The sequence below is a fragment of the Chelonia mydas genome, chromosome 3, assembly GCF_015237465.2.
Source record: "Chelonia mydas isolate rCheMyd1 chromosome 3, rCheMyd1.pri.v2, whole genome shotgun sequence".
NCBI lineage: Eukaryota > Metazoa > Chordata > Testudines > Cheloniidae > Chelonia > Chelonia mydas.
Genome location: NC_057851.1, coordinates 64677447 through 64698884, shown reverse-complemented (window position 1 = coordinate 64698884; position 21438 = coordinate 64677447). Strand labels below are relative to the sequence as shown.

General features: G+C 44.2%; 1 protein-coding gene across 1 annotated transcript in view; it reads left to right on the top strand.

The window, feature by feature from the left end:
- CGA (glycoprotein hormones, alpha polypeptide) overlaps positions 1 to 5747 on the top strand; it is a 30224-nt gene extending 24477 nt beyond the window's left edge. Inside the window, exons 2-4 of the mRNA XM_007052575.3 lie at positions 240 to 346; positions 3215 to 3399; positions 5391 to 5747. Coding sequence (XP_007052637.1) covers positions 247 to 346; positions 3215 to 3399; positions 5391 to 5468 — 363 coding nt within the window. The 5' untranslated portion in view covers positions 240 to 246 and the 3' untranslated portion in view covers positions 5469 to 5747. The remainder of the gene's footprint in view (positions 1 to 239; positions 347 to 3214; positions 3400 to 5390) is intronic.
- The last annotated feature ends 15691 nt before the right edge of the window (positions 5748 to 21438 follow it).

The following is a 21438-nucleotide window of genomic DNA, read 5'->3' as shown; positions in this document are numbered from 1 at the left end:
ATCTTTTATATTTTATGTTAGTGTTGACATCCAGAAAAATGTATTAAAAATACAAAGATAGAAACTATTATTGTTAAGATGATGATGATGATGATGTCAGGCTGTAAAATGAACAGTAGTACAATACATCTGCAGTTTCTAATCATCATTCTAAATAGTCTCTATAGTTGATGGTGTTTCCAATGACAATAATGCAAGAATGTCAGATGAAGCCTTTGTTTCTGTCTGTTTTTTTGCAGAAGAATCATGGATTACTATGGGAAGTACGCAGCGGTCACTCTAGTCATGTTGTCCGTATTTCTGCATATTCTTCATTCTTTTCCAGATGGAGAGTTCCTCATGCAGGGTGAGCTACCTTTAACATTCAGCAATGACAATACAAACATAAGATGTGTATCAATAAAAACATTAATTAAATTTCCACTCATTGTATACTGTGGTCATAAATCTTATCTGCCAGATACATTTCTTGGCACGCTAGACTGTAATATGAACATGAAATGAAAATATAATGCTGTAGTGATATATTACATATTCATTTAAATGCCACTGTATACATTGCATCTAACACTGAGACATCTCTTACCACATTGTTCAGTTCAGAGTTTTACAAACAGAAAATTCTCTTTGTTCAGCTGCAACTTGGGCCTGGTCTACACTGAAAAGCTACATCGGCATAGCTACATGGGTCAAAACCCCCCCCCCACACCTGACTGAGGTAGCTGTGCAAGCATAACTCTCAGTGTAGACACAGCTATGTTGACAGAAGAGGACTTCCGTCACCACAGCTAACGAGTTGTGTTCCTACATCCCTTCTGTCCATGTAGGCTACTTCAACCCTATGGGGCTATGCTGGCACATGTAATCTCTGTTGTGTAGACATACCCTCCATCATGTTTTTCATTTTGTGAAACCCAACCCAGTCTCTCCATCCCACACATATGACGTTTGCCCACTTCTCTGCACTCTCCCTACTAATCCTTCTCTATTAGGACAATTTCTATCATTCCAAACTTATAAGAAACTTTAAGCTGCTATCATTATTAAAAAACACCCCCTCAGCCAGTCTGCCATAAAATATTTCCTTTTCTTCCCCCAAATGCAGGATTTTTCCCAAACGTGGGATTTCCCCCCAAATGACACTGCCCTCAGGTGCTGGGGAGTAATATTAATTCCTGAACCAGAGCAAGTTGAAAGTTTATTTGTGACCCTTTAGGGCTACAAATGGCAGCTTTATAACATTAGAAAGAGAAGAGCCTTGCTTCTCTTGATAACACACAGCATATGCGTCTATGCCTCGTAGAGCCTGGGATAGTGGATTTTATAGACGTCATTATATTTTAAAGAAATATATATTTTAGGTCAGTTTTAGAGTATTTTAAATTTGTTATCATTTTTTCTCTCCCCCCGAGTCCTGTGCAGTTGATCTCACGCTAACTAACGCACCCCGGGTGAGATCCTTACCCCTGCTCTGGCCCTTATGCTGTGTAAAATGACAGATACCTTGTAAAAAGGCCCAAGGAGCCTTGTAGAAGAGTCCCCGGCAAAGGCATTATGGAAGACAGCAGTAAGGCTGTCTCCCAAAGCTTGCTCACACACCCTGGTGTAAAGGCCATGCTGAGGGAGGGGCTGAGAGGGTATGACTACACTGCACACTAAGCCCAGGTTTGTGGGACCTGGGTTTATGGACTTGGTGTTTCCAAGCTCATACTTGAGTGTCCACACTGCATTGTAAACCTGGGTTTACAGTTGCTGTATTCGAGTCTCACAGAACTGTGATAACATGTCTGTACTGCATTACACAGCAGACTCAGGTCTGTGGCTTGAGTTGCGTCTACACTGCAAAATAATAGTGCTTTAACCTGAGTCCCAGCAGGACTTGGGCTCTGACCCCACCCCCACCCTCCTCCAGCAGGATCTTACGACTTGGGTCCTGAGCGCTTGCTGATCTGAGTCAGACTGATTTGTGTGTGAACGGAAGAGGGGTGTTAGTTTAATCCTGAGTCAGGGCCCAGGCTTGGTGTGCAGTGTGGACATAACCAATGTGGGAGGAATGTGTCGGGGCAGGGTCACAGCATGCAGCGCAGTGTTATGGAGATCATAGGGAAGCCTGAGGAGGCAGCTGTAACTTAAACAGACCCCCCTGCTGTGCTACTTCCTGGGCTGTGAACTCCGTACTGCAGTTCTTAGATACTTGTGCAGCACGGAACCTGGCCTCTGGACTTTACATAGGGAAGATTATAAAAATAAGACCCAATAAAAAATTTAAAATTCTCTACAACATTTGTAAAATATTTTTTCTGTACAATATGTGGTATGTTTATGCCCTGATTAATCAAAGGCCAAATTCAGAACAACACTTATACACATGCTCAATGTTAAGCATATGCTTAAGTCCCATTGACTTCAAACTGGGGTGAACACAGTACTCATGATTGGCAAGGAGGATCATCTCAAATGAGATCCCATTTCAGCAAGGAACCTAAGTACCTGCTTAATTTTAGGCACGTGATTGAGTTAATCCCTGCTCAAGAAAGCACTTAAGCACATGCTTAACCTTAAACTCATACTCCTGTTACTAGGGATTATGGGTGCTCAATTTTTGGGTGCCCAACTTGATATGCTTAAAGGGGCTTGACTTTTAAAAAGTGGGGAGCATCTGCTCTCTGAAAATCAGGTTCTTTTGATGAATCTCAAGTTAGACATGTAACAATGGAGACACCCAGTAACACCAATCACTTTTGAAAAACCTTGGCAACAGTGATAAAAACTGTTCCCTATTGTCTTAGATAACTTAATCTCTTATCACGGGGAATGTCTAAAGAATACTGCAAATACTGTGATAATACTGTTTAGCCACTAACAAGTTTTTAGGGATGACAACTATATATATTCACCTACAACCCAACCCTACAAAAGAAAATTAACGAGAAACATGGAAAAGTAGCAATAAATGTTTGCATCTCAGCTGGAAAGATGCCATGAATGTAGCCTTGCTAGTTGTGGGTATTCCAGAGCTCCAAACCCTTAACAGAGAAAATCCTTCTTTCTGTTGTTAGATGATAACTGGGGATGACCAGCGGCGTAACCCATGTTGTGCTTCTTTTTTGGTCTGTTAGTGAAAATAAAAATCTAACTTCAAATCGGCTATGGCATATAGGGAAACATTTCAGTGGCTTGTTTATAGTTTCTGTTACTTATGTATTTGTGGTAGGTTGTCCAGAATGCAAACTAGGGGAGAACAGGTTCTTCTCAAAGCCAGGAGCTCCCATTTACCAGTGCACAGGGTGCTGTTTCTCCAGGGCGTATCCCACTCCCATGAGGTCAAAGAAGACAATGCTGGTTCCAAAGAACATTACATCAGAGGCAACATGCTGTGTAGCAAAAACCTTTACAAAGGTGAGGACAAGGCCGAATCCTGTTTAAGCTTGTTTTATGATATGACATAAATCAATGAATAGAGCAGAGCATGTTCCTGCCGTAGGGCATTTAACCACCATTTGAGGAAAAAATCCTAGATTCTTATGTTCTGAGTGTCTGATTTCTATTCTTTTAAAGAAATTAGCATGTTAAACATTAGATAAACATGGAGGGCCGGATCCTCAGCTGGTGTGAATAAATTGTGGGCGCTCCACTGATTTCTATAGTACTGCACTGATTTATACCTTCTGAAGGTCTGGCCCTGAATTATTGCCCTTCCCCCAGGTTATTTTTTTTGGAAATTCCCCTTGACATGCAATATCTCACTAAATATCACTCAATCGGTGTTTGACTCTGTTTGGTGTGATTTCCCTTGCCTATTCCCTGCATTGGCAAGAACCCTTCTGAGCAGCACGGAGACTGGTCAGGACAAGAAATGATTATTAAGGTAGGGTAAAAAATAGTGTCAGTATACCTCCAATGAAGCCTGTTTTTCACCTACCCCTATTAATTTGTAACCCATTTCCATAGAACACAGCCTTAAATTCACCCAGGGGTGTGGGCCTGTGTAAAGCCACCAATCCAGTGAGTCCACAATGGCTGGACAGTGGGCATGTGGCAGAACTGCACACCCACTGCGCACAGCATAGCCAACCTCTGTGCCAGCTCCACATAGGCAAGCATGGAGGTGGTTTTAGGGTCATCAAGGGAGGAATGGAGGAGTGGTACCCCTGGTTGAAAACCACTGCTCTAGCTCACCCAGATTATCCTTGCTCCCATTCAGCCAATATACTTTGGCCAAGATTTTTTTTTCATGACTAGTTGTTCTGAATGTCTCCATGCTTGGAGGACCACCTTCAGATACCGTAAAGGGGCCTGAAATTTCAGAGCGTGGATGCTTGACAGTGTCTGAAACACAGGCACCTCTAAGAAATCTGATGAGGTTCAACAAGGACAAGTGCAGAGTCCTGCACTTAGGACGGAAGAATCCCATGCACCACTACAGACTAGGGACCGAATGGCTAGGCAGCAGTTCTGCAGAAAAGGACCTAGGGGTTACAGTGGACGAGAAGCTGGGTATGAGTCAACAGTGTGCCCTTGTTGCCAAGAAGGCCAATGGCATTTTGGGATGTATAAGTACGGGCATTGCCAGCAGATCGAGGGACGTGATCGCTCCCCTCTATTCGACATTGGTGAGGCCTCATCTGGAGTACTCTGTTCAGTTTTGGGCCCCACACTACAAGAAGGATGTGGAAAAATTGAAAAACGTCCAGCAGAGGGCAACAAAAATGATTAGGGGACTGGAACACATGATTTATGAGGAGAGGCTGAGGGAACTGGGATTGTTTAGTCTGCAGAAGAGAAGAATGAGGGGGGATTTGATAGCTGCTTTCAACTACCTGAAAGGGGGTTCCAAAGAGGATGGATCTAGACTGTTCTCAGTGGTAGCAGATGACGGAACAAGGAGTAATGGTCTCAAGTTGCAGTGGGGGAGGTTTAGGTTGGATATTAGGAAAAATTTTTTCACTAGGAGGGTGGTGAAACACTGGAATGCGTTACCTAGGGAGGTGGTGGAATCTCCTTCCTTAGAAGTTTTTAAGGTCAGGCTTGACAAAGCCCTGGCTGGGATGATTTAGTTGGGGATTGGTCCTGCTTTGAGCAGGGGGTTGGACTAGATGACCTCCTGAGGTCCCTTCCAACCCTGATATTCTATGATTCTATGTGCCAGGTTAGGCACTCAAAATCACTAAGTGCTTTTGAAAACCTTGCCTTCAGGCTTTGTGGCTCTGAGCTATAGAAAACCAGTGTAATAGTACACAGGATTCAGGTGCCATTTCGATACCTATATCTCAAAAGACATTTGTACGGTATCTAGTTGAAAAAAGAAAGGCTTCAGAAACACTTTGCATGAAGAATTTTGTTTTAGCAATGTAGTTAATTGTAATTTTGTGTGTGTTTCTTTTTAAAAGATTACCCTTAAGGACAACGTGAAGATAGAGAACCACACAGACTGTCATTGCAGTACCTGCTACTATCATAAATCTTAAAGCCTGTCCCATCGATAGTGACCACGGATGACAATGAATGGAATTGTTTGTTTTTCAGCTTTTATAGCACCTCTATTTAAAATATTAGGTTTTCCAATCAGGGCATTTTAGTGTACGATCTGATGAGATGTACAGCTGTTTATCTCCTCTTTACTTCGTCACGTATTTAACCAAGTTTAATTATTTCCATTAGGAGTGAAATATAGCACTTTGCATGACAAAAAAAGCTTGATCCATTTTTAAATAAAGTGTGAATTAAAGTATCAATGTTTTCGTCAGGAAAAAGACAATGTAATAGTTTAAAACTAAAAACATTTTTGCAGGGGTTGAGTCCCAGGACTTTGTGGGGTGGGGGTGCAAGGGGAAAAGGAACGCAAGTCTATTGTTTTTGCTTAGATATATATTTTATGGGTTTTTTTTGAAACTTGCAAAGTTTCTGTTCTCCTGTTTTCCCTCCTTTTCCTTTCACAACTTCCATTGTGGGCAAGGAAGTTCACCCGTATAGGAAGCCACATAGAACCTTTATGTAGTGGTCTCCTTCTGTGTCACCTTTCCCCACTTGTTTGAACTAGTCCTTCTCTGACATGTTTTATTTGATGTAAGATCAGATGCTCCTAAAATACAGTTCACGCAGGGTGTAGAGGGTATGCGTTCATGTGTGGGGTGTGCAGAGAAGAGGGAGTGGTACAGACAGACCATCCACATAAAGGGGGCCTCAGAACTCTCTGTGCACCATAGAATGGGGCTCTATATAAGCTACAAAAGCAATGCATCAGCCCCAAATGGGCAAGCGCATATGAGAGGAGGGATGGTTGGCCAGTGTGCAGCATGGGACATTTGCCAGAGCAAATCCATTACTCCTAAAATCCTATGTAGGATTTGCAGAGGGGTCACTCCTCCAGCATACGGGCTGGAGTAATGCGTATAGAGGAATTGCTCTACAGCTCTGAGGCCTGCCTGCAGGTAGTGGGATAAATGAATTGCATCTCTCCCAGCCCTTGCTTATTGCCCACACAAAGCCCAAACACTTTGGGTAAGCACCTCACGCTAGCTCCAGGCCCTTTATGCCATGTATAAATGCTGGAGTGGGTAAAGGTGTCTTGTTTGTCCGGGCGAGGATCCCCCTGGTGCAGACACTGTGGAAGACATCTGTAAAGCAGCCTTCTGAGAACCCCTTGGGAAGCTCTGGCACAGGGGGTGCACCAGGGTGGGACTGTGAGGGTGAAAGGGCCATGTTGGGGGCATAACTGCAGTTAAGATTCTGGCCAGTGCTGCACTGTACCGTGCAGCCCCCAAGAGACTGCTGTCATATAGACAGCCCCCCAGAACCATCTAAATTATGCCAGGGCTCTGGAACAACTCAGGATTTGGCAGACACCTCAAGTCTCACACCTGAGCTGTGAGACTCATCCATATGAACCCTGTCTCACATACTCCTGAAATCTCCGAGTGGACTCTGGAACGGGGAGCAGGAGCCCAAGAGCTAGGTTGCAATGCCACTCAAATTTGGTCTGGCTGCCCTTCTGTCATGCCAGCTCTGGTTACTTCCTCCCCACTGTCGGGCTTGTGCCCTGCCCCTGCCACTGCTGAGGGTGGGGCTGGGGCTGGGGTGGGCCTGGTCAGAACCTGATTGGCTCTCAGCTCCTAAACAATCAACCGGTATGGAGGCAGAGGCAGGAACTTGAGCTAGGTGTTGTGGGGTGGTGATGGAGCCTCTGTAGATGGTGAAGTGGAGCTGAGTGGAGCAATAGGAGGCAACAGCAGCTTTATTAAAACACAGTACCCCGCAGTGACCCAGCTCAATCATAAAAAGAAAATTTCTGAGGCTCAGACCTCTTGCATTTTTGTGATAGCTTATTAGTATTCAGAAAAACTCAAGCATTACAACTTTGTCAACTTGAGCTTTCTGGATTTGAAGGGCCTGCAAGTAACTTAAATGCATAATAGCTCCCCCACCCACTGAGCACAGTTCCCAACTTTCACGCGGTAAATAAGCACCCCGCCTTTCACAATAAGCCAAAAATCAAGCTAATTCCATTTCAAAACAAGGCCAAAACAAGCCAGTGCCTAAGAACCTCAACACTCTATGTGACTAGATCCCACTGGCGTGCAGTCCGGGATTGTGGTGGGCCTGCTGTGCACCCCTGACTCTCTCCCCTCCTTGCCCCTGCTTGCCCCTTGCCCCTGCTTGCTGGGAGCAGATGAAAAAAAGAAAGAAAGAAAAGAAGAACAACAAGAAGCAACAAGCTATAACAAGCCAAACAAGTAACAAGCTACAAGCCAAAAACTAGCCAACAAGCAACTCAGAAGCCAATTAAGCCCCCCCAAAAGCCCAATTTCTACATCTTTTTCGTGGGTTTGGCATGTCTGCCCCTGGTTGTGAGTTCTGTGCAGTGGCTCTAGTTTTCCTTGGAACATGGAATAGGAACTTGGTGTCTCTCCCAAGTGCCACTTACACACTGTGGCTACATTTCAAGACACTTGACTAGTTATTCTATTATTATTAATAAAGTTTACATTTGAGAAAGGATGAGGAGTTGTGGAAGGAAGAAACAGCTGGGAAATATATTTATTTGTGACTCAGGAAAACGGTAGCTCAGAGGCATTGTAGAACTTTCAACAAACAATGTGAATAAACTTTCTTATTTAAATATAATATTGAATACTACCAATATCTAAAAATACAATACATTATTGGATACTTGCATATTTAAAAATAAATAATGAAGTAATTTACCCAAGAAATGTCCATGACATATTTTATATCAATCTTTTAGATCTGGAGAGGTTTTTTATAATAGATAAATAATAGCACTTACATATTGATTTACATTACACGTTCAGACATTAAATAATTAAGTTTAGCAATCTAATTATCTGGTTTGAAACGTTCAAGCTCCATTTGCCCTCAATGAGATGGGGAAGAACCTACTCAGCATGGGGAAAAGTCAGGCAGATGCTTACACAGGTGCTTGTGAAGTGAATAATCCTTTCACAATATGTTGAGGGTCTCTGTGGCCTGTACCCCAGGGACTGCACAGCTCCAGTCAAACTTCCAACCATGGAGGAACCAAGGTCAAGATTTGGCCCATGATTTGGAAAGTGCTTTTAGATGTTTTAGATTTTTCTAAACATTACCCACATGCCAGCCCATGTCAGACAACTCCTGAGCTATTAGCACATCTACCTGTGCACTCACAGCAAATACATGATAATGGTGCTCGAAGAAATGTGGACCTTTTTGGATTGCCAGGTACCAGGATGACTGACCACACTGAACAGGAAGGAGAGGATGCTGCTGACCCCACTTGTGGCAAATGGAGAACAGGAGGAATGCATACATGATACACATGATGCTCCGAGTCTGCCCTGTCCGCACTTGCTTCCAGCTTTGCAGGAATTGTTCAGTTCACAAGTCAGTCTGTCATCCTGTGTAGCTGATGTCCTGTTTTCTAGATCTTATAACAGAAGAAATTAATTGAATATTCTACCCAAGGGCTCTATTCATCCATTCTTACTCAGTCAAAGTTACCATTGAAGTCTAGGGGTAAGAAGAATACAAAGTTCTGATAGGACCCTTATTGAGCATCCCTGGCAAAAGAAGATGAGTGATGACAAAACCCGTCTCCATTCAGTTGAACCACATTTACTTGACATGGCATTTATTCTATAAAATAGGGTTTCAGATAAAGGGGATATGTTCAATGTTGGTCATGAACTTGAAGGCCATCATTTTAAGGTGCTCAGATACTATGATCATGAGGGTGGTATAGAACAGAACCTCATCATACATAACCCAATTTCAAATAAAGGCTTGTATTGAAAATTGATTGTATTGATATTTTGTTTTTTCCCCAGACAACTCCTGAATATATAGAGAAAATATACAATGGGGCTGTATAACCCAGCACAAACAGAGAGTCAGATTTTCTGGCTAGCTAAAGCCGCTAAAGGAGCTGGAGATGGCCAGTGGAGAATTCCCCCTTCCAAGAGGAACGCTCCACTTGTATAAATTGGGTACAGGTGGCTTTGTAATCTCCTACACCAGCTGTGCCCCCAACCCCACCAGTGTAAAGGAAAGGAGGGGGTGTCGGGGTATACTGGGAGTGGGATGTGGATAGGATGGAGGGGAGTGGGCCTGGTGGAGCAGAGTAGTGACTGTATGTAGGAACTGGGCAGCTCTGAAGCAGGTTTCTCATGCTTTTTAAGCCATTTTGAAATATTATAAAATATACACCATGGCACTCCCTGACACCATAACGAGGAGCCCTATCAATCATTTAGCTCATTGCTCAGGACATTATAGAAGTACATGTGGGTGCTGTTGTATTAATTTAGATAAAATAAATGGGCTAATGGTATCAACGTAACCCAGTCACTGTCCAACATTAAACAGTGTTAAACAAGGTCCAGGTCTTGGTCTACAGAGACCTCAACTTGTTAGCACCATGGCAAACACACATTAAAAATCCTTTTAACTTTTTAGAAAAGAACGAAAATAGTGAAAACATTTGAAATGTAAAATATTGAATAAGACTCTCATTTTAACAGCATCCCTTGTTCCCTTTCCCTTTAGCTGGAGAGAGTTTTAGAAGGAAATAAAACCCCTTTTTTGACAGTCTGTTAGATGGTATCAAAGATGGTAATAAATCCTTTTTGGGGAAAAGAGAAGAAGCTCGTTGAGACAGGCTGGAGATGTCATTGCTGCTGTTGTTGTTAAAGTCCAGTCTTAGAAGAAAAAGCCCTCTGGTCTGACAATCTCTTAGATGGTATTAACGATGGTAATAACTGTCATCCCAGGTGGTGGTTTGGATTCTCCTGGGGCTGATAAGGGTTGCGATGTCACCTGGATCCCTCTCTCTCTCTCTCTGACCTGTTCTGGTCAGGACACCTCTCAGGATCACGAAGATGAAGGTCTGGAGTACCAGGAAGTGGTGGTAGTGGCAGCCATGATGGTGAAGCTTGCACTAGTAGCCTCTGTCATACTTTTCATTCTTTCATCCTTTCCCCACAAACTCTTTCTCTTTTAGGGACCTAAAAAGGGGGTGATGGTTGGAATAACCCAGCCCCTCATTATTTTGTCCACCAGTTAGGTCTAATATCCAACATCCCATTTTTGGCTCATTAATTTCTGGCTCCACACTTACTGTTTTTAACAAGCATAATTTACACACGGTCCTTCAATCATATCATCTTGGCCCTTTTGTTTAGACTAATTCACTTATTCTGTCTCCCTTTTTGTACCTTTTCCCATCAACATTGGTTATTATAGATTATTGTAACCTCTTATGAACTTTTACATGTTTTTTACAGTTGGGCACACAATTTGGGTAAATTTGTAGGCCCAGCTGTCATAACAGTGCCAATTTGAGAATCACCATAGACACCGGAGCTGATTAAAATAGTAGAGCTAACTCACAACTGCAAATTTTGTCATCCAAGTTTATAAGACATGTGATTCAGGGACTTACTGGTTGGTGTGTGTATGTGCCATAAACTGCCTGTGATTTTTGTGCAAAGAGAGGAATTCTCTGAAGCTGAAGACTGATTACCCCAGGAATCAAAGAACATAAGAACGGCCATGCTGGGTCAGACCAAAAGTCCATCTAGCACAGCATCCTGTCTTCCGACAGTGGCCAATGCCAGGTAATCATCAAGTGATCTAACCTCTCTCACCCATTCCCAGCTTCTGGCAAACAGAGGCTAGGGACACCATTCCTGCCCATCCTGGCTAACAGCCATTGATGGAGCTATTGTCCATGAATTTATCTAGTTCTTTTTTTAATCCTGTTATAGTCTTGGCCTTCACAACATCCTCTGGCGTTTACACAAAACGCACAGCATCCACAGGTTGACTGCGTTTTGTGTAAAAATACTTCCTTTTGTTTGTTTTAAACCTGCTGCCTATTAATTTCATTTGGTGACTCCTAATTCTTGTGTTATGACAAGGAGTAAATAACACTTCCTTATTTACTTTCTCCATACCAGTCATGATTTTATAGACCTCGATCATATCCCTCCTTAGTTGTCTCTTTTCCAAGCTGAAAAGTGCCAATGTTAATCTCTCCTCAAATGGAAGCCGTTCCATATCCCTAATAATTTTTGTTGCCATTTTCTGAACCTTTTCCAGTTCCAATATATCTTCTTTGAGATGGGTCGATCACATCTGCATGCAGTATTCAAGACGTGGGCATACCATGGATTTATACAGAGGCAATATGATATTTTCTGTCTTATTATCTATCCCTTTCTTAATGATTCCCAACATTCTGTTATCTTTTTTGACTGCTGCTGCACACTGAGTGGATGTTTTCAGAGAACTATGCACAATGACTCCAAGATCTCTTTCTTGAGTGGTAACAGCTAATTTAGACCCCATCATTTTATATGTATAGTTGGAATTATGTTTTCCCAAATGGAAGTTCCTTGTAGGATCATCTGTTGGAAAGGATAAATGAGGGATTCTAAGGCCTCACAACATCCTGGGGATAAGCCTAAAAGTTGGCATATTTGCAACATGTAGGGCAAGAGCAAAAATGCAACTAAAATATGATATAAAAGCTTGGCATTAGCAGCTTTTTAGAACTCAGGGGACTATGGTTAAAGTTGTTTAAAAATACACTAATTTAAGGTTGCGGATTTCACTGTATTGAAATGGGGACCACGTAAGGAGCTACTCTCTGAAGTTCACTGCTGGAGGGGCTTTGCCTGCTCACTCTCCCAAACTTTTCCATGGAGTGGGCCTTTACCTCATTGCGCTGTTGTTCTGCCAGCCTCACTTCCTTGCTTGTGTCTCCCTAGTCCTGTGCTGTCCACAAGAAGGGACTGGCTAAGAGACAATCAGTAACTTTTCTTTACCTTTTCTGAAACTAGTGAGAAGTTTTCTTAATTATCATTTAACAACCACAAAAATATCATTTTCTTTCTCACTTACCACCCAAACCTCCATTCTTTCAGGATTTTAGAAGCCAGTGTTCTCACATAGCCTTAGATTTAAAGATTAATTCCAACTTTATGCATACAAGGTTGCAGATGATGTACAACAATAGTCCTAGCTATCACAGATTTTGAGATAGTGGCTACTAAAATCAGGTCAGAACCGAAGTGAATGTAAAACAAGATCATAATCAGAATAATTTTGAATTTAAGTCTGATATCTCATGAACCATCAGGGCTAGAAACAATTGCTATCTGTCACTCGAAAGTTAATGGATTTGACCCTATTTGAGGATAAGTAGTTTCCAAACCATTTGGGATATGAATAAGGTCATACACTGGGAGGCATTCCAGATTTATATATAAGGAGAATCTCTGCTGGATTTTTAGTAGAAATAGAAAAGAAAAGAGGGAAATGTAGGCACGTAATACTGGAAAGGACCTCTGGGCCATCGAGTCCAGGCCCCTGCTTTTGCAGGCAATCCAATCCTATAATCCCATTCATAAATTGATCAAGCTCCTTCTTAAACAGTGGTGCAAGTACAGTGGTCCGGTCCGGTACACTGTACCAGTGAGATATTTATAGCTGGTACGGCTTACTGGAAAGACAGAGGAAGAACCTGCCCCAGCCATTCCTCCTCTGTCTGTACAGCAGCCCCGCCGGAGGACAGGGCTGGGAGGGTGGGGCTGGGGGCGGTACAGCTGCCGGAGGACAGGGCTGGGGGGCAGGGCAGGATTAACCTTTTGTGGGCCCGGCGCCAAACATATTTGTGGGTCCCCATGGAGGCAATGGAGCATGGTGTGGAGAGATCAGTCCCGGAGCGAGGGGACAGCCAGAGGCAAGGGGGCATGGCATGGCACGGGCGGTCCTGCTCCTCCCAATGCGAGGGCACTATTTACAAACAGGCAATTGCCAGACGCATAGTCGCCTGCCCGGCCCTGTGCTGCCAGCATGCCCCTTCTCCTCAGGGGCGGGCCTATGCCACACCACACAGCCGCCCCACCCAACACCCCCCAACTCCTTGTGGCCAGAGCCACCCCGGACCCACTATGCCCAGCGCCCCCCCAGACCCACCCACAAATGCACAGCGCCCTGCACAACACCACCCCTGCCCACAGCCCCACCACAACTGCCCAGCATCCCCTACACTGAACCCCCACTCCCTAGTGCCCCAACACACAGATCTTCCCTGCCCCTTCACAGCCCAGCACCCCCCCCTCCCGACCCACTCCCCCCAGCTCTGCCTCCCGGCTGCACTTACCAGCCTGCTGGGAGGTGACGGTCTGCCAGGTTGAGCAGGCAGCACAGCCAGGCCTGGTCCCAGGGTGGGGAATCGCTCCGGCCCCACGGGAGTGGCGTGATCAGCCAGGCCAGGGCCTGCCCCAGCCAGGCTCCCTCAAGACGCACATGCCTGGAGGGGCCCAGCCAAGCCCTCCATAGTGGCTTCCTGCTCCACCCCTGCCACCTGGCTGAGGCTGGCCAGGCTTCTGCACCAGTCCCAGGCGGCTGAGATCCGGGGAGACAGGTGGGGCCCCACGGGTGGTGGGAAGCAGACACTGCCCAGAGCTGGAGGCGCACTGCGGTCTGGCCAGGGGGCTGAGAGGAGCAGGGGGTGGGGCCAGGGGGCAGAGAGGAGCCCTCGGCCAGCTGGTGGGCAGGCCGAGAGGAGCAAGTGGTGGGCGGGGGAGCCAGCGGGGTCTCGGGCCGCAGTGCAAGCGGAGCAGACCGGGGCCTCTTCTGAGCATGGGACCGCCTCCATGGAGCCACTGGAGCCATTGTAAACCCGGCACTGCTGCGGGGGTGGGGGCGGTAGAGCCGCCGGAGGACCTGCCAGCGTTCTGCTCCTTTCCCTGCTGGGCAGCGCAGTGGGGAAAGGAGCAGAACGCTGGCAGCTCCTCCAGTGCGGCTGTACCGCCCCCAGCCCCACCCTCCGGTGGGGCTGCTGTACTGAGGGAGGAGGCACAGCTCTGTGGAAGGGCAGGGGGCGGGGCTGGGGTGGTACAGCAGCCGCGCCGGAGGGTCTGCTGGCGGTTCTACTCCTTTCCCCACTGCGGTTCCTGAGCTCCCGGGAAGCCCAGTGGCGAAAGGGGCAGAACGTGGGACTGGGCGCTCCCACACCAGCAGCTCCTCCTGTGCAGCTGTACCGCCCCCAGCCGGGCCGCAGCCCTTCCACGCAGCTGCGTCTCCTGAGTCCTCCTGCCTGGGATCTGTACAGCAGAAGTCTCTGGTGCAGCGGGAGGAGGACAGAGCCCCCCCCCCACACCCAAGTAATGTGGGATGGATGTGGATCATGGGGAGGGGATGAGGAGAGCGTGGGGTCCCCAGGCTGGGGGCAGGGCGGGGAGGAGTCACGTTGGGGGATCACGTGGGGTGGTCACATGCCCCCCCTTTGTGTCCCTCCCATCAGTGCAGCATACCCACAAGAAATAATTTCTACTTGCACCACTGTTTTTAAAACTAGTTTAGGTTGATTGCCCTCACTACTCCTGTTGGAAGGCCGGTCCAGAACCTCAATTCCAGAAGCCATAACTTCCTTACAGTATAAAATGGCTCAGCTGGAGGCTAAATCAGTGATATATTATCCAGAGGACACTGAGCGAGAACTTCATCAAATCAAGACAGAGACTAATCTCTTGTTTACCCAAATAGCCAAGGAGGATCTTCTCCATCTGTGGATGAGGGTATATGAACTTAGAGATAAAACTGAGTGATTGTGAGCACAGCTTATAACTAGAGATAAAGCAGCCAGGCCAATACTCACAATTAAAAATGCTGAAGACCAAGCATGCTCACATCCTGCAGAGATAAATAATGTAATTTTAGATTATTATAGTGACCTATATAAATCCAAAAGATCACAGTCCTAAAATCAATCAAAGTATACTTCGGTACCAATCCACAGTGCAGAAATTCAGGGGTGCCATATTCTCAACAGAAGGAAAAAAGCCCTTGGCTAAAATGAACATCTGACAGCTATTTTCAATAAATTCCATTTCAGACAAAACCTTTTACTAATAGATGTACTGTGATGCCTTTGGCAAAAGTTAATTTCCCTAGACACTAAGGGAGGCCATGAATCAGTATTCAGTGTTGCCAACTTTCATGATTATGTTATGAAACCCATGATAATTATTGTTCTCTTAAACCCCAGCTCCTGGAGTCAAGTGGATATGTGATGATTTCAGCCTTCATTCTTAAATAAAATCTAAGTTTCTAGCCCACATGGCTGAGGGGAAAGCTTCAAAATGTGACCCCAATGCATCCAAAATGTACAGAAAGCAGAAGGCAAATAAAAAGAACACCAAATCTATTGTTTTTACATAATCTCATGATTTTAAAGCTAATCTCATGATTTTTGGTGTGTCTGACTCATTATTTTTGAATATTTGGGGTTGGCATTACTGAGTATTAAACCTCCTTTCCTTACCCTGTCTTGCAATTTCCCAGCTAAATGATGACTTTAAAATAGTGGTGAGGAGGAATAATTCCAGGATTTATTCACTATGACCAGTCAGGGCTTGTACATGGTCGCTCTACAGCTGCAACTTTAGGAAGGCGGTCCTGCATTAGTTTGAGAAACTAGGTAACCCATATGCGACAGCCTCACTCAATGAGCAGGGACTTCAGGCAATGAGTAAGCACACTGCATTATGAAGCAAAAATGTCAGTTAAACCATTTCATTTACGGTCTGTGGGTTTCCTCTTTTTGGAGGTGCTCGCTAGGGGTTGTCCCTGATTGCTATTCTGATCTGCAGTTTCTCGAGTCTCTGGCACATTTTCTTTTAAACACTCAGTTGACAGGTGAATTCCAGGTGGGAATGAGAGAAGGAAATATCTCTGTGTACACATCCTATTGTGTCTTACGTACTAAGTCCAACAGAATTGCTTCAGCCAGTGCTTCTAGGACATGTGTTTTGGTCAGAAGGTAAATTACTGAGTGAAACATCAGCAAAAGAGAAGGTGAACTCACTCCAGAAGTGAGCCTAAATATAAATATGTGGAAATGTGGTTCAATCCAAAGAAATCAGAACATCGAACAGTGTCTCTCCGCAAATGAAATAGTTCCCCCTCCCATTTATTTAGTTTTGAAAAGCACATGCATCTTGTAAGCTGCACATTGTGCTTGTTCCAGCATCTGTTTTTTGCCATGTGTGCCAACTCTATTGTGTTTTAACATTCTAAGCATCCTTTACTAGTCCACTCCTTACTTTTTAGTGTCTAGCTGGCTCAGGTTGCTACTTGGGACAGACAAAGCATCCACCCAATGGCTGCTAGAAATTGCTCTAAACTGCTTTCTGAAATGTAATTGGCTTTGTTGTCAGGTCAGGTCCAGGACAGATCAAATATTCCTCTGATGGAATTCCATGAAGACATTTTCCCCAGATACATTTATGTATAGGTTCAAAGATAAAGCAGAGCTGAAGCTTCCTGCCTGCAGTCTCTCTTCCCACACCTCCATCCCCCACGTAGTAAGGGATAGTTGTGATATTAAGCACAGCCCTGAAGAAAGAGTGAGGCGAAAGCTGTACAACCCCCTGGAGTAGATCTGGGAGGCACTGGGACTCAGAAACATACCTCTGAGTCACAATTCCTTCCCTGCTTTCTCCTCCCTCCTGAGAAGTGCGGGGATGGTTGGTAATTTACAACAGTATAGGCTGCCTGAGCTAAGCTAGATAGTGAGTAGACCAGCACACCAAGGGTCTGCTCATTCCCCATCCCTCCCTGGCCGTTTGCTCCAGAGAAGCAGTAAGAGGATAAGGCAGTATCTTTAACACTGAGCACTCAGCCCCAAGAGCCAGTAGCCTTCATAGAGTTTTTTACAGTATTGCACGTGTGCTTAGCCGAAGTCACAATCTAGGGCTTCATAAGCAGCTTCAGATAAGGACAGGAAAGAGATTTCAGGGAGAGTTATTCACTTTTTTCCCCTTTAATTTTTCAGTCCACTTGAGTTAGAATAATTGTAGTTCTACATTTGTCACTTTGCTTATTTCATATCTTTATGCTAAGCCATTTATCACTTCCTTATCCTGCAAATATCCCATGGGAGGTTTCCAGTAAAAAACAAAGCAATTCTTCAAAGCCACCAAATACATTAAAGCCCCAAATATTGAACTTTATTCTTGAAAAGACATAAAGAGAGAGAGAGCAGTTTCCTGGGAGTCTGAGGGAAGGAGTTCCAGATGACAGGGGCTTAGAGTAAAAAGGCTGGAGCTAGCAGATTGTATCTGCTGGAATTTAACATTTAAAAGAATTGGATAATGGCATAATCATTAATAACATTTGTAACTATGCAGGCTAAGATAATGATAAGTGTAAACAAATATTATGCTTCAGGGAGTAAGCTGGCCTTGGGGGCATTAGAAAGCAATTTTTCCATCATGTGCTGCTCAGCACAAATGGCTGTGCATGATAGTTGTTTTTCACATTTCCTTGAAGCATCAGGTATTAGCCACTGCTGTCAGTAAACACTGGACTAGACTGCTCTAGGGCCAAATCCAGTTTGACAGTTCCTGTTTTTCTGTTATTACTGAATTTTACCCATAATGTACTAGGCACTTCCCAAACATAAAGGAAGACCTGGCGTCTGCTCTGAAGAACTTGCCAGCTAAAAGGCAGACAAACCAAGGGGAAAAAAGGTGCAACAAATTCGTAAAGTGGTCATGGTAGCAAATTGGCCTTCTGAAGTAGTATAATGCTTTATTAAAACAATTATTTTTTGCAAAATATATCAATTTCCCTCTAACTTTGCCATAATCAGCTTACTGGGTTCTTGTAGGTGTCTTGTAGGAGGCGGGGACAGAGCTGGGGGCTGCTCTCAGGCACCCCACTTCCCGCACCCAGGGCAAGTAGAGCGCCCAGGGCTCCCCACAGTGGACTGGAGACTCTGGGCAGTCTTACCATGGGCTTCTGGCTTGGACACAGGGTGGAGCCTCGGGGGAAGAGGAGCAGCAAGTGGTGGTACCTCAGGGGAAGAGAAGAAGCAGGGGGAAGGGCCACAGAGGGGGACGGGGCTCCTGCATGTGTGCTGCTTTTGACTTTTGAAAAGGTGGTTACCCTACTACCAATGTAAACTGTCCCTCCACCTAGAGCATGCCCTGCTTATGCTGAGGGGCGAGGCCTTCCTGGCCCAGTACTGCTCCATGCCTTGCTCTGGTTTAGTATGAGGTGTGTAGATTGCATCACAGCCATGTAAAATGGTTTAAGCAGCCTAAAGGGGCCCTAACAGCCCTGGATCTGGCTGTGGGAGGATTCTGCATGTGCAAGTACTGTGGAAGACAGCCTTAAGGCTTGCTATTGAAGACCTCCTCTCAAGTCCTGGGGCTGGGGCCAGGCAGGCTGTGTCAGGGCTGAGGCCTCAGCATATAGGCTGAGGGAATTCCAGGCAGTGCCACAGCCCATAGGACAGCTCAGGAAGGCTTCTGTAATTTAAACAAGCCTCCAGGTCTAAGTTTTGCTGGGGGCCTTTCCAGGATCAAGAGGATGCAAAGGTGCCTTAAGCTACTTTAACCCTTCCTTCCTCTAGGCTGCAAGGGAGCTCTGTGCTGTGCAGTGCAGAATCATACCCTAAGACTCCGGAATAGTATGGCTACTGTGTGTTTCTATGCATCCACACATTTGTCAAGCATGTGAAATGTATTGCTATCACTCTGCAAAGGGAGCTGGAGAACTAATTGCTTCAAGATTAGGAATTTGTCTTTTAAGGTGAAGAAAAAATAATTTCATTATTTTAACTTTTCAGATAGGTGAAAGTTGTCTGAATACTCCCCCCACGCCCCTTTATAAAGTGGTCACCATTTACAATGGCCAAGAATTTGGAGCTCCTGTGGTGGCCATAGTTAACAGGCATTATTTTGCTTCGTGTTTGCATTTAGCACCATAGGAATTTCCATACTTGATCAAAAAGCAAAGGAGGACTTGTGGCACCTTAGGGACTAACAAATTTATTTGAGCATAAGCTTTCGTGAGCTACAGCTCACTTCATCGGATGCATTCAGTGGAAAATACAGTGGGGAGATTTATATACACAGAGAACATGAAACAATGGATGTTACCATACACCCTGTAACTAGAGTGATCAGGTAAGATGAGCTATTACCAGCAGGAAAGTGGGGGGGGGGGGGAAACCTTTTGTAGTGATAATCAAAGTGGGCCATTTCCAGCAGTTGACAAGAACGTCTGAGGAAGGGGGGGGGGAGGGGAATAAACATGGGGAAATAGTTTTACTTTGTGTAATGACCCATCCACTCCCAGTCTTTATTCAAGCCTAAGTTAATTGTATCCAGTTTGCAAATTAATTCCAATTCAGCAGTCTCTCGTTGGAGTCTGTTTTTGAAGTTCTTTTGTTGAAGAATATTTGATACTTGATCAGACCATTGATCCATCAGCTCAGCATGCTGTTTCTGTCAGTGGCCAATAATGGCTGCAACAAACTCTGCAGTAGACAGCTATGGAATAACATGGCTACAGGGAACATTTCTTCTTAACCCCATGAGTTGGAAGTTGTTTTATGCCCTGATGCAGGAGGGTCTGTATCCTTTCCAAACTTGAAAAATAATCCTTAGTACTATAACTGAATATTCTGATTGAACTGGCCTTGTTAACGCTGGTTCTCCACTTGTAAGGTAACTCCTTTCTCTTCATGTGTCAGTATATTTATGCCTGCATCTGTAACTTTCACTCTGTGCATCTGAAGATGTGGGTTTTTTACCCATAAAAGCTTATGCTCAAATAAATCTGTTAGTCTTTAAGGTGCCACTGGACTCCTTGGTAAATATTCTTGTTATCCATATGATTGTCCAATCCTTTCTCTAAGGGCTTGTCCTCACTAATATCTTCAGGCAACATAAATTAAGCTTTTCTCCTTTGAACTTAAGCAGAAACAAACATAAAACTATTTTTAAAGGATAAATTGGTATAAGTGATGTGCAGATACCACAATTGCACATCAGATATACATAGATAGACAAATTACTGAATAACTCCTTTCCTCTCTACATTATTTCAGTGTTGGGGGTGGCGGTGGGGGGAAATCAATCTGCTGTTTTCTCATTCCCGTATGACTACTGCCAGAGACAACAGGTTATAATTGTAGAACTCTCCCAATTGAAATATTGTCCTCTGAGTATGTGTAAGGATTTCAGGCCTCCACTGCAGCCTTATCCTAAATGCTTCTACTTGGCAATCATGCCTTAAGTGACAGGAGATAACAGATTATTGATTCCTGCAAATCTCTTGTGCTATCTGTTTTACCCAACTGCACATTCAGTTAAGTCTGATAAGGAAGCTTTCTTCCAGAAAGATTGTCTTCAGTCATCCAAGTTTGTTGTCTTGGATGTGTGACAATGTGAATATGATGTAGAAAATGTGTGAAGTTTTACTGAAAATTGAAAAGGGGCTGGATGCTTTTTGTTTTTGTTTTAATTTTGCTATAGAAGGTGCATTTTCTGTGTATCTGTCTTTGATCCTATTCAGTATTTATGGACCTTGAGTGCCGCCTAGTGGCAATGCAGACCCATCTGATTCCAGATTCGTGTCTATTAATGTGCAGTACTAAACCAGTGGTTTTCAACCTTTTTTCGTTTGCAGACAGGGCCAGATTATGACATTCTGAGGCCCTACGCTATGTCAAGTGTAAGAGGCCCCATACCATAAAAAATGAATTTATTATTTTCACAGAAAGGATATTGAATATATAAACATGAAAGCTTTATATTTGCATATATAAAAGGCAAAGATGTAAAAGTAGAATAATAATCTTCATTTTCAGCAGTCCTCTCTATAACGATGACATCATGACAGAAATAAATTTTAGACAAATTCTTTGAACTATTTGCATATGTAAGTAAAGTAGAAGTAAACAATACAATATAAAAAAATAAAAAAATACAGTAGATAATACAATTTACTAGAAGATTTCTCAGGAAATTTTTCTTTTCTGTTGGGGCATCTAAAATGTGGAATTCCTTGTCTGAATATGCAATGAGATTCTTAGAGATATAAGATGGCAAGAGAGGATAATAGGATGTGGATAAC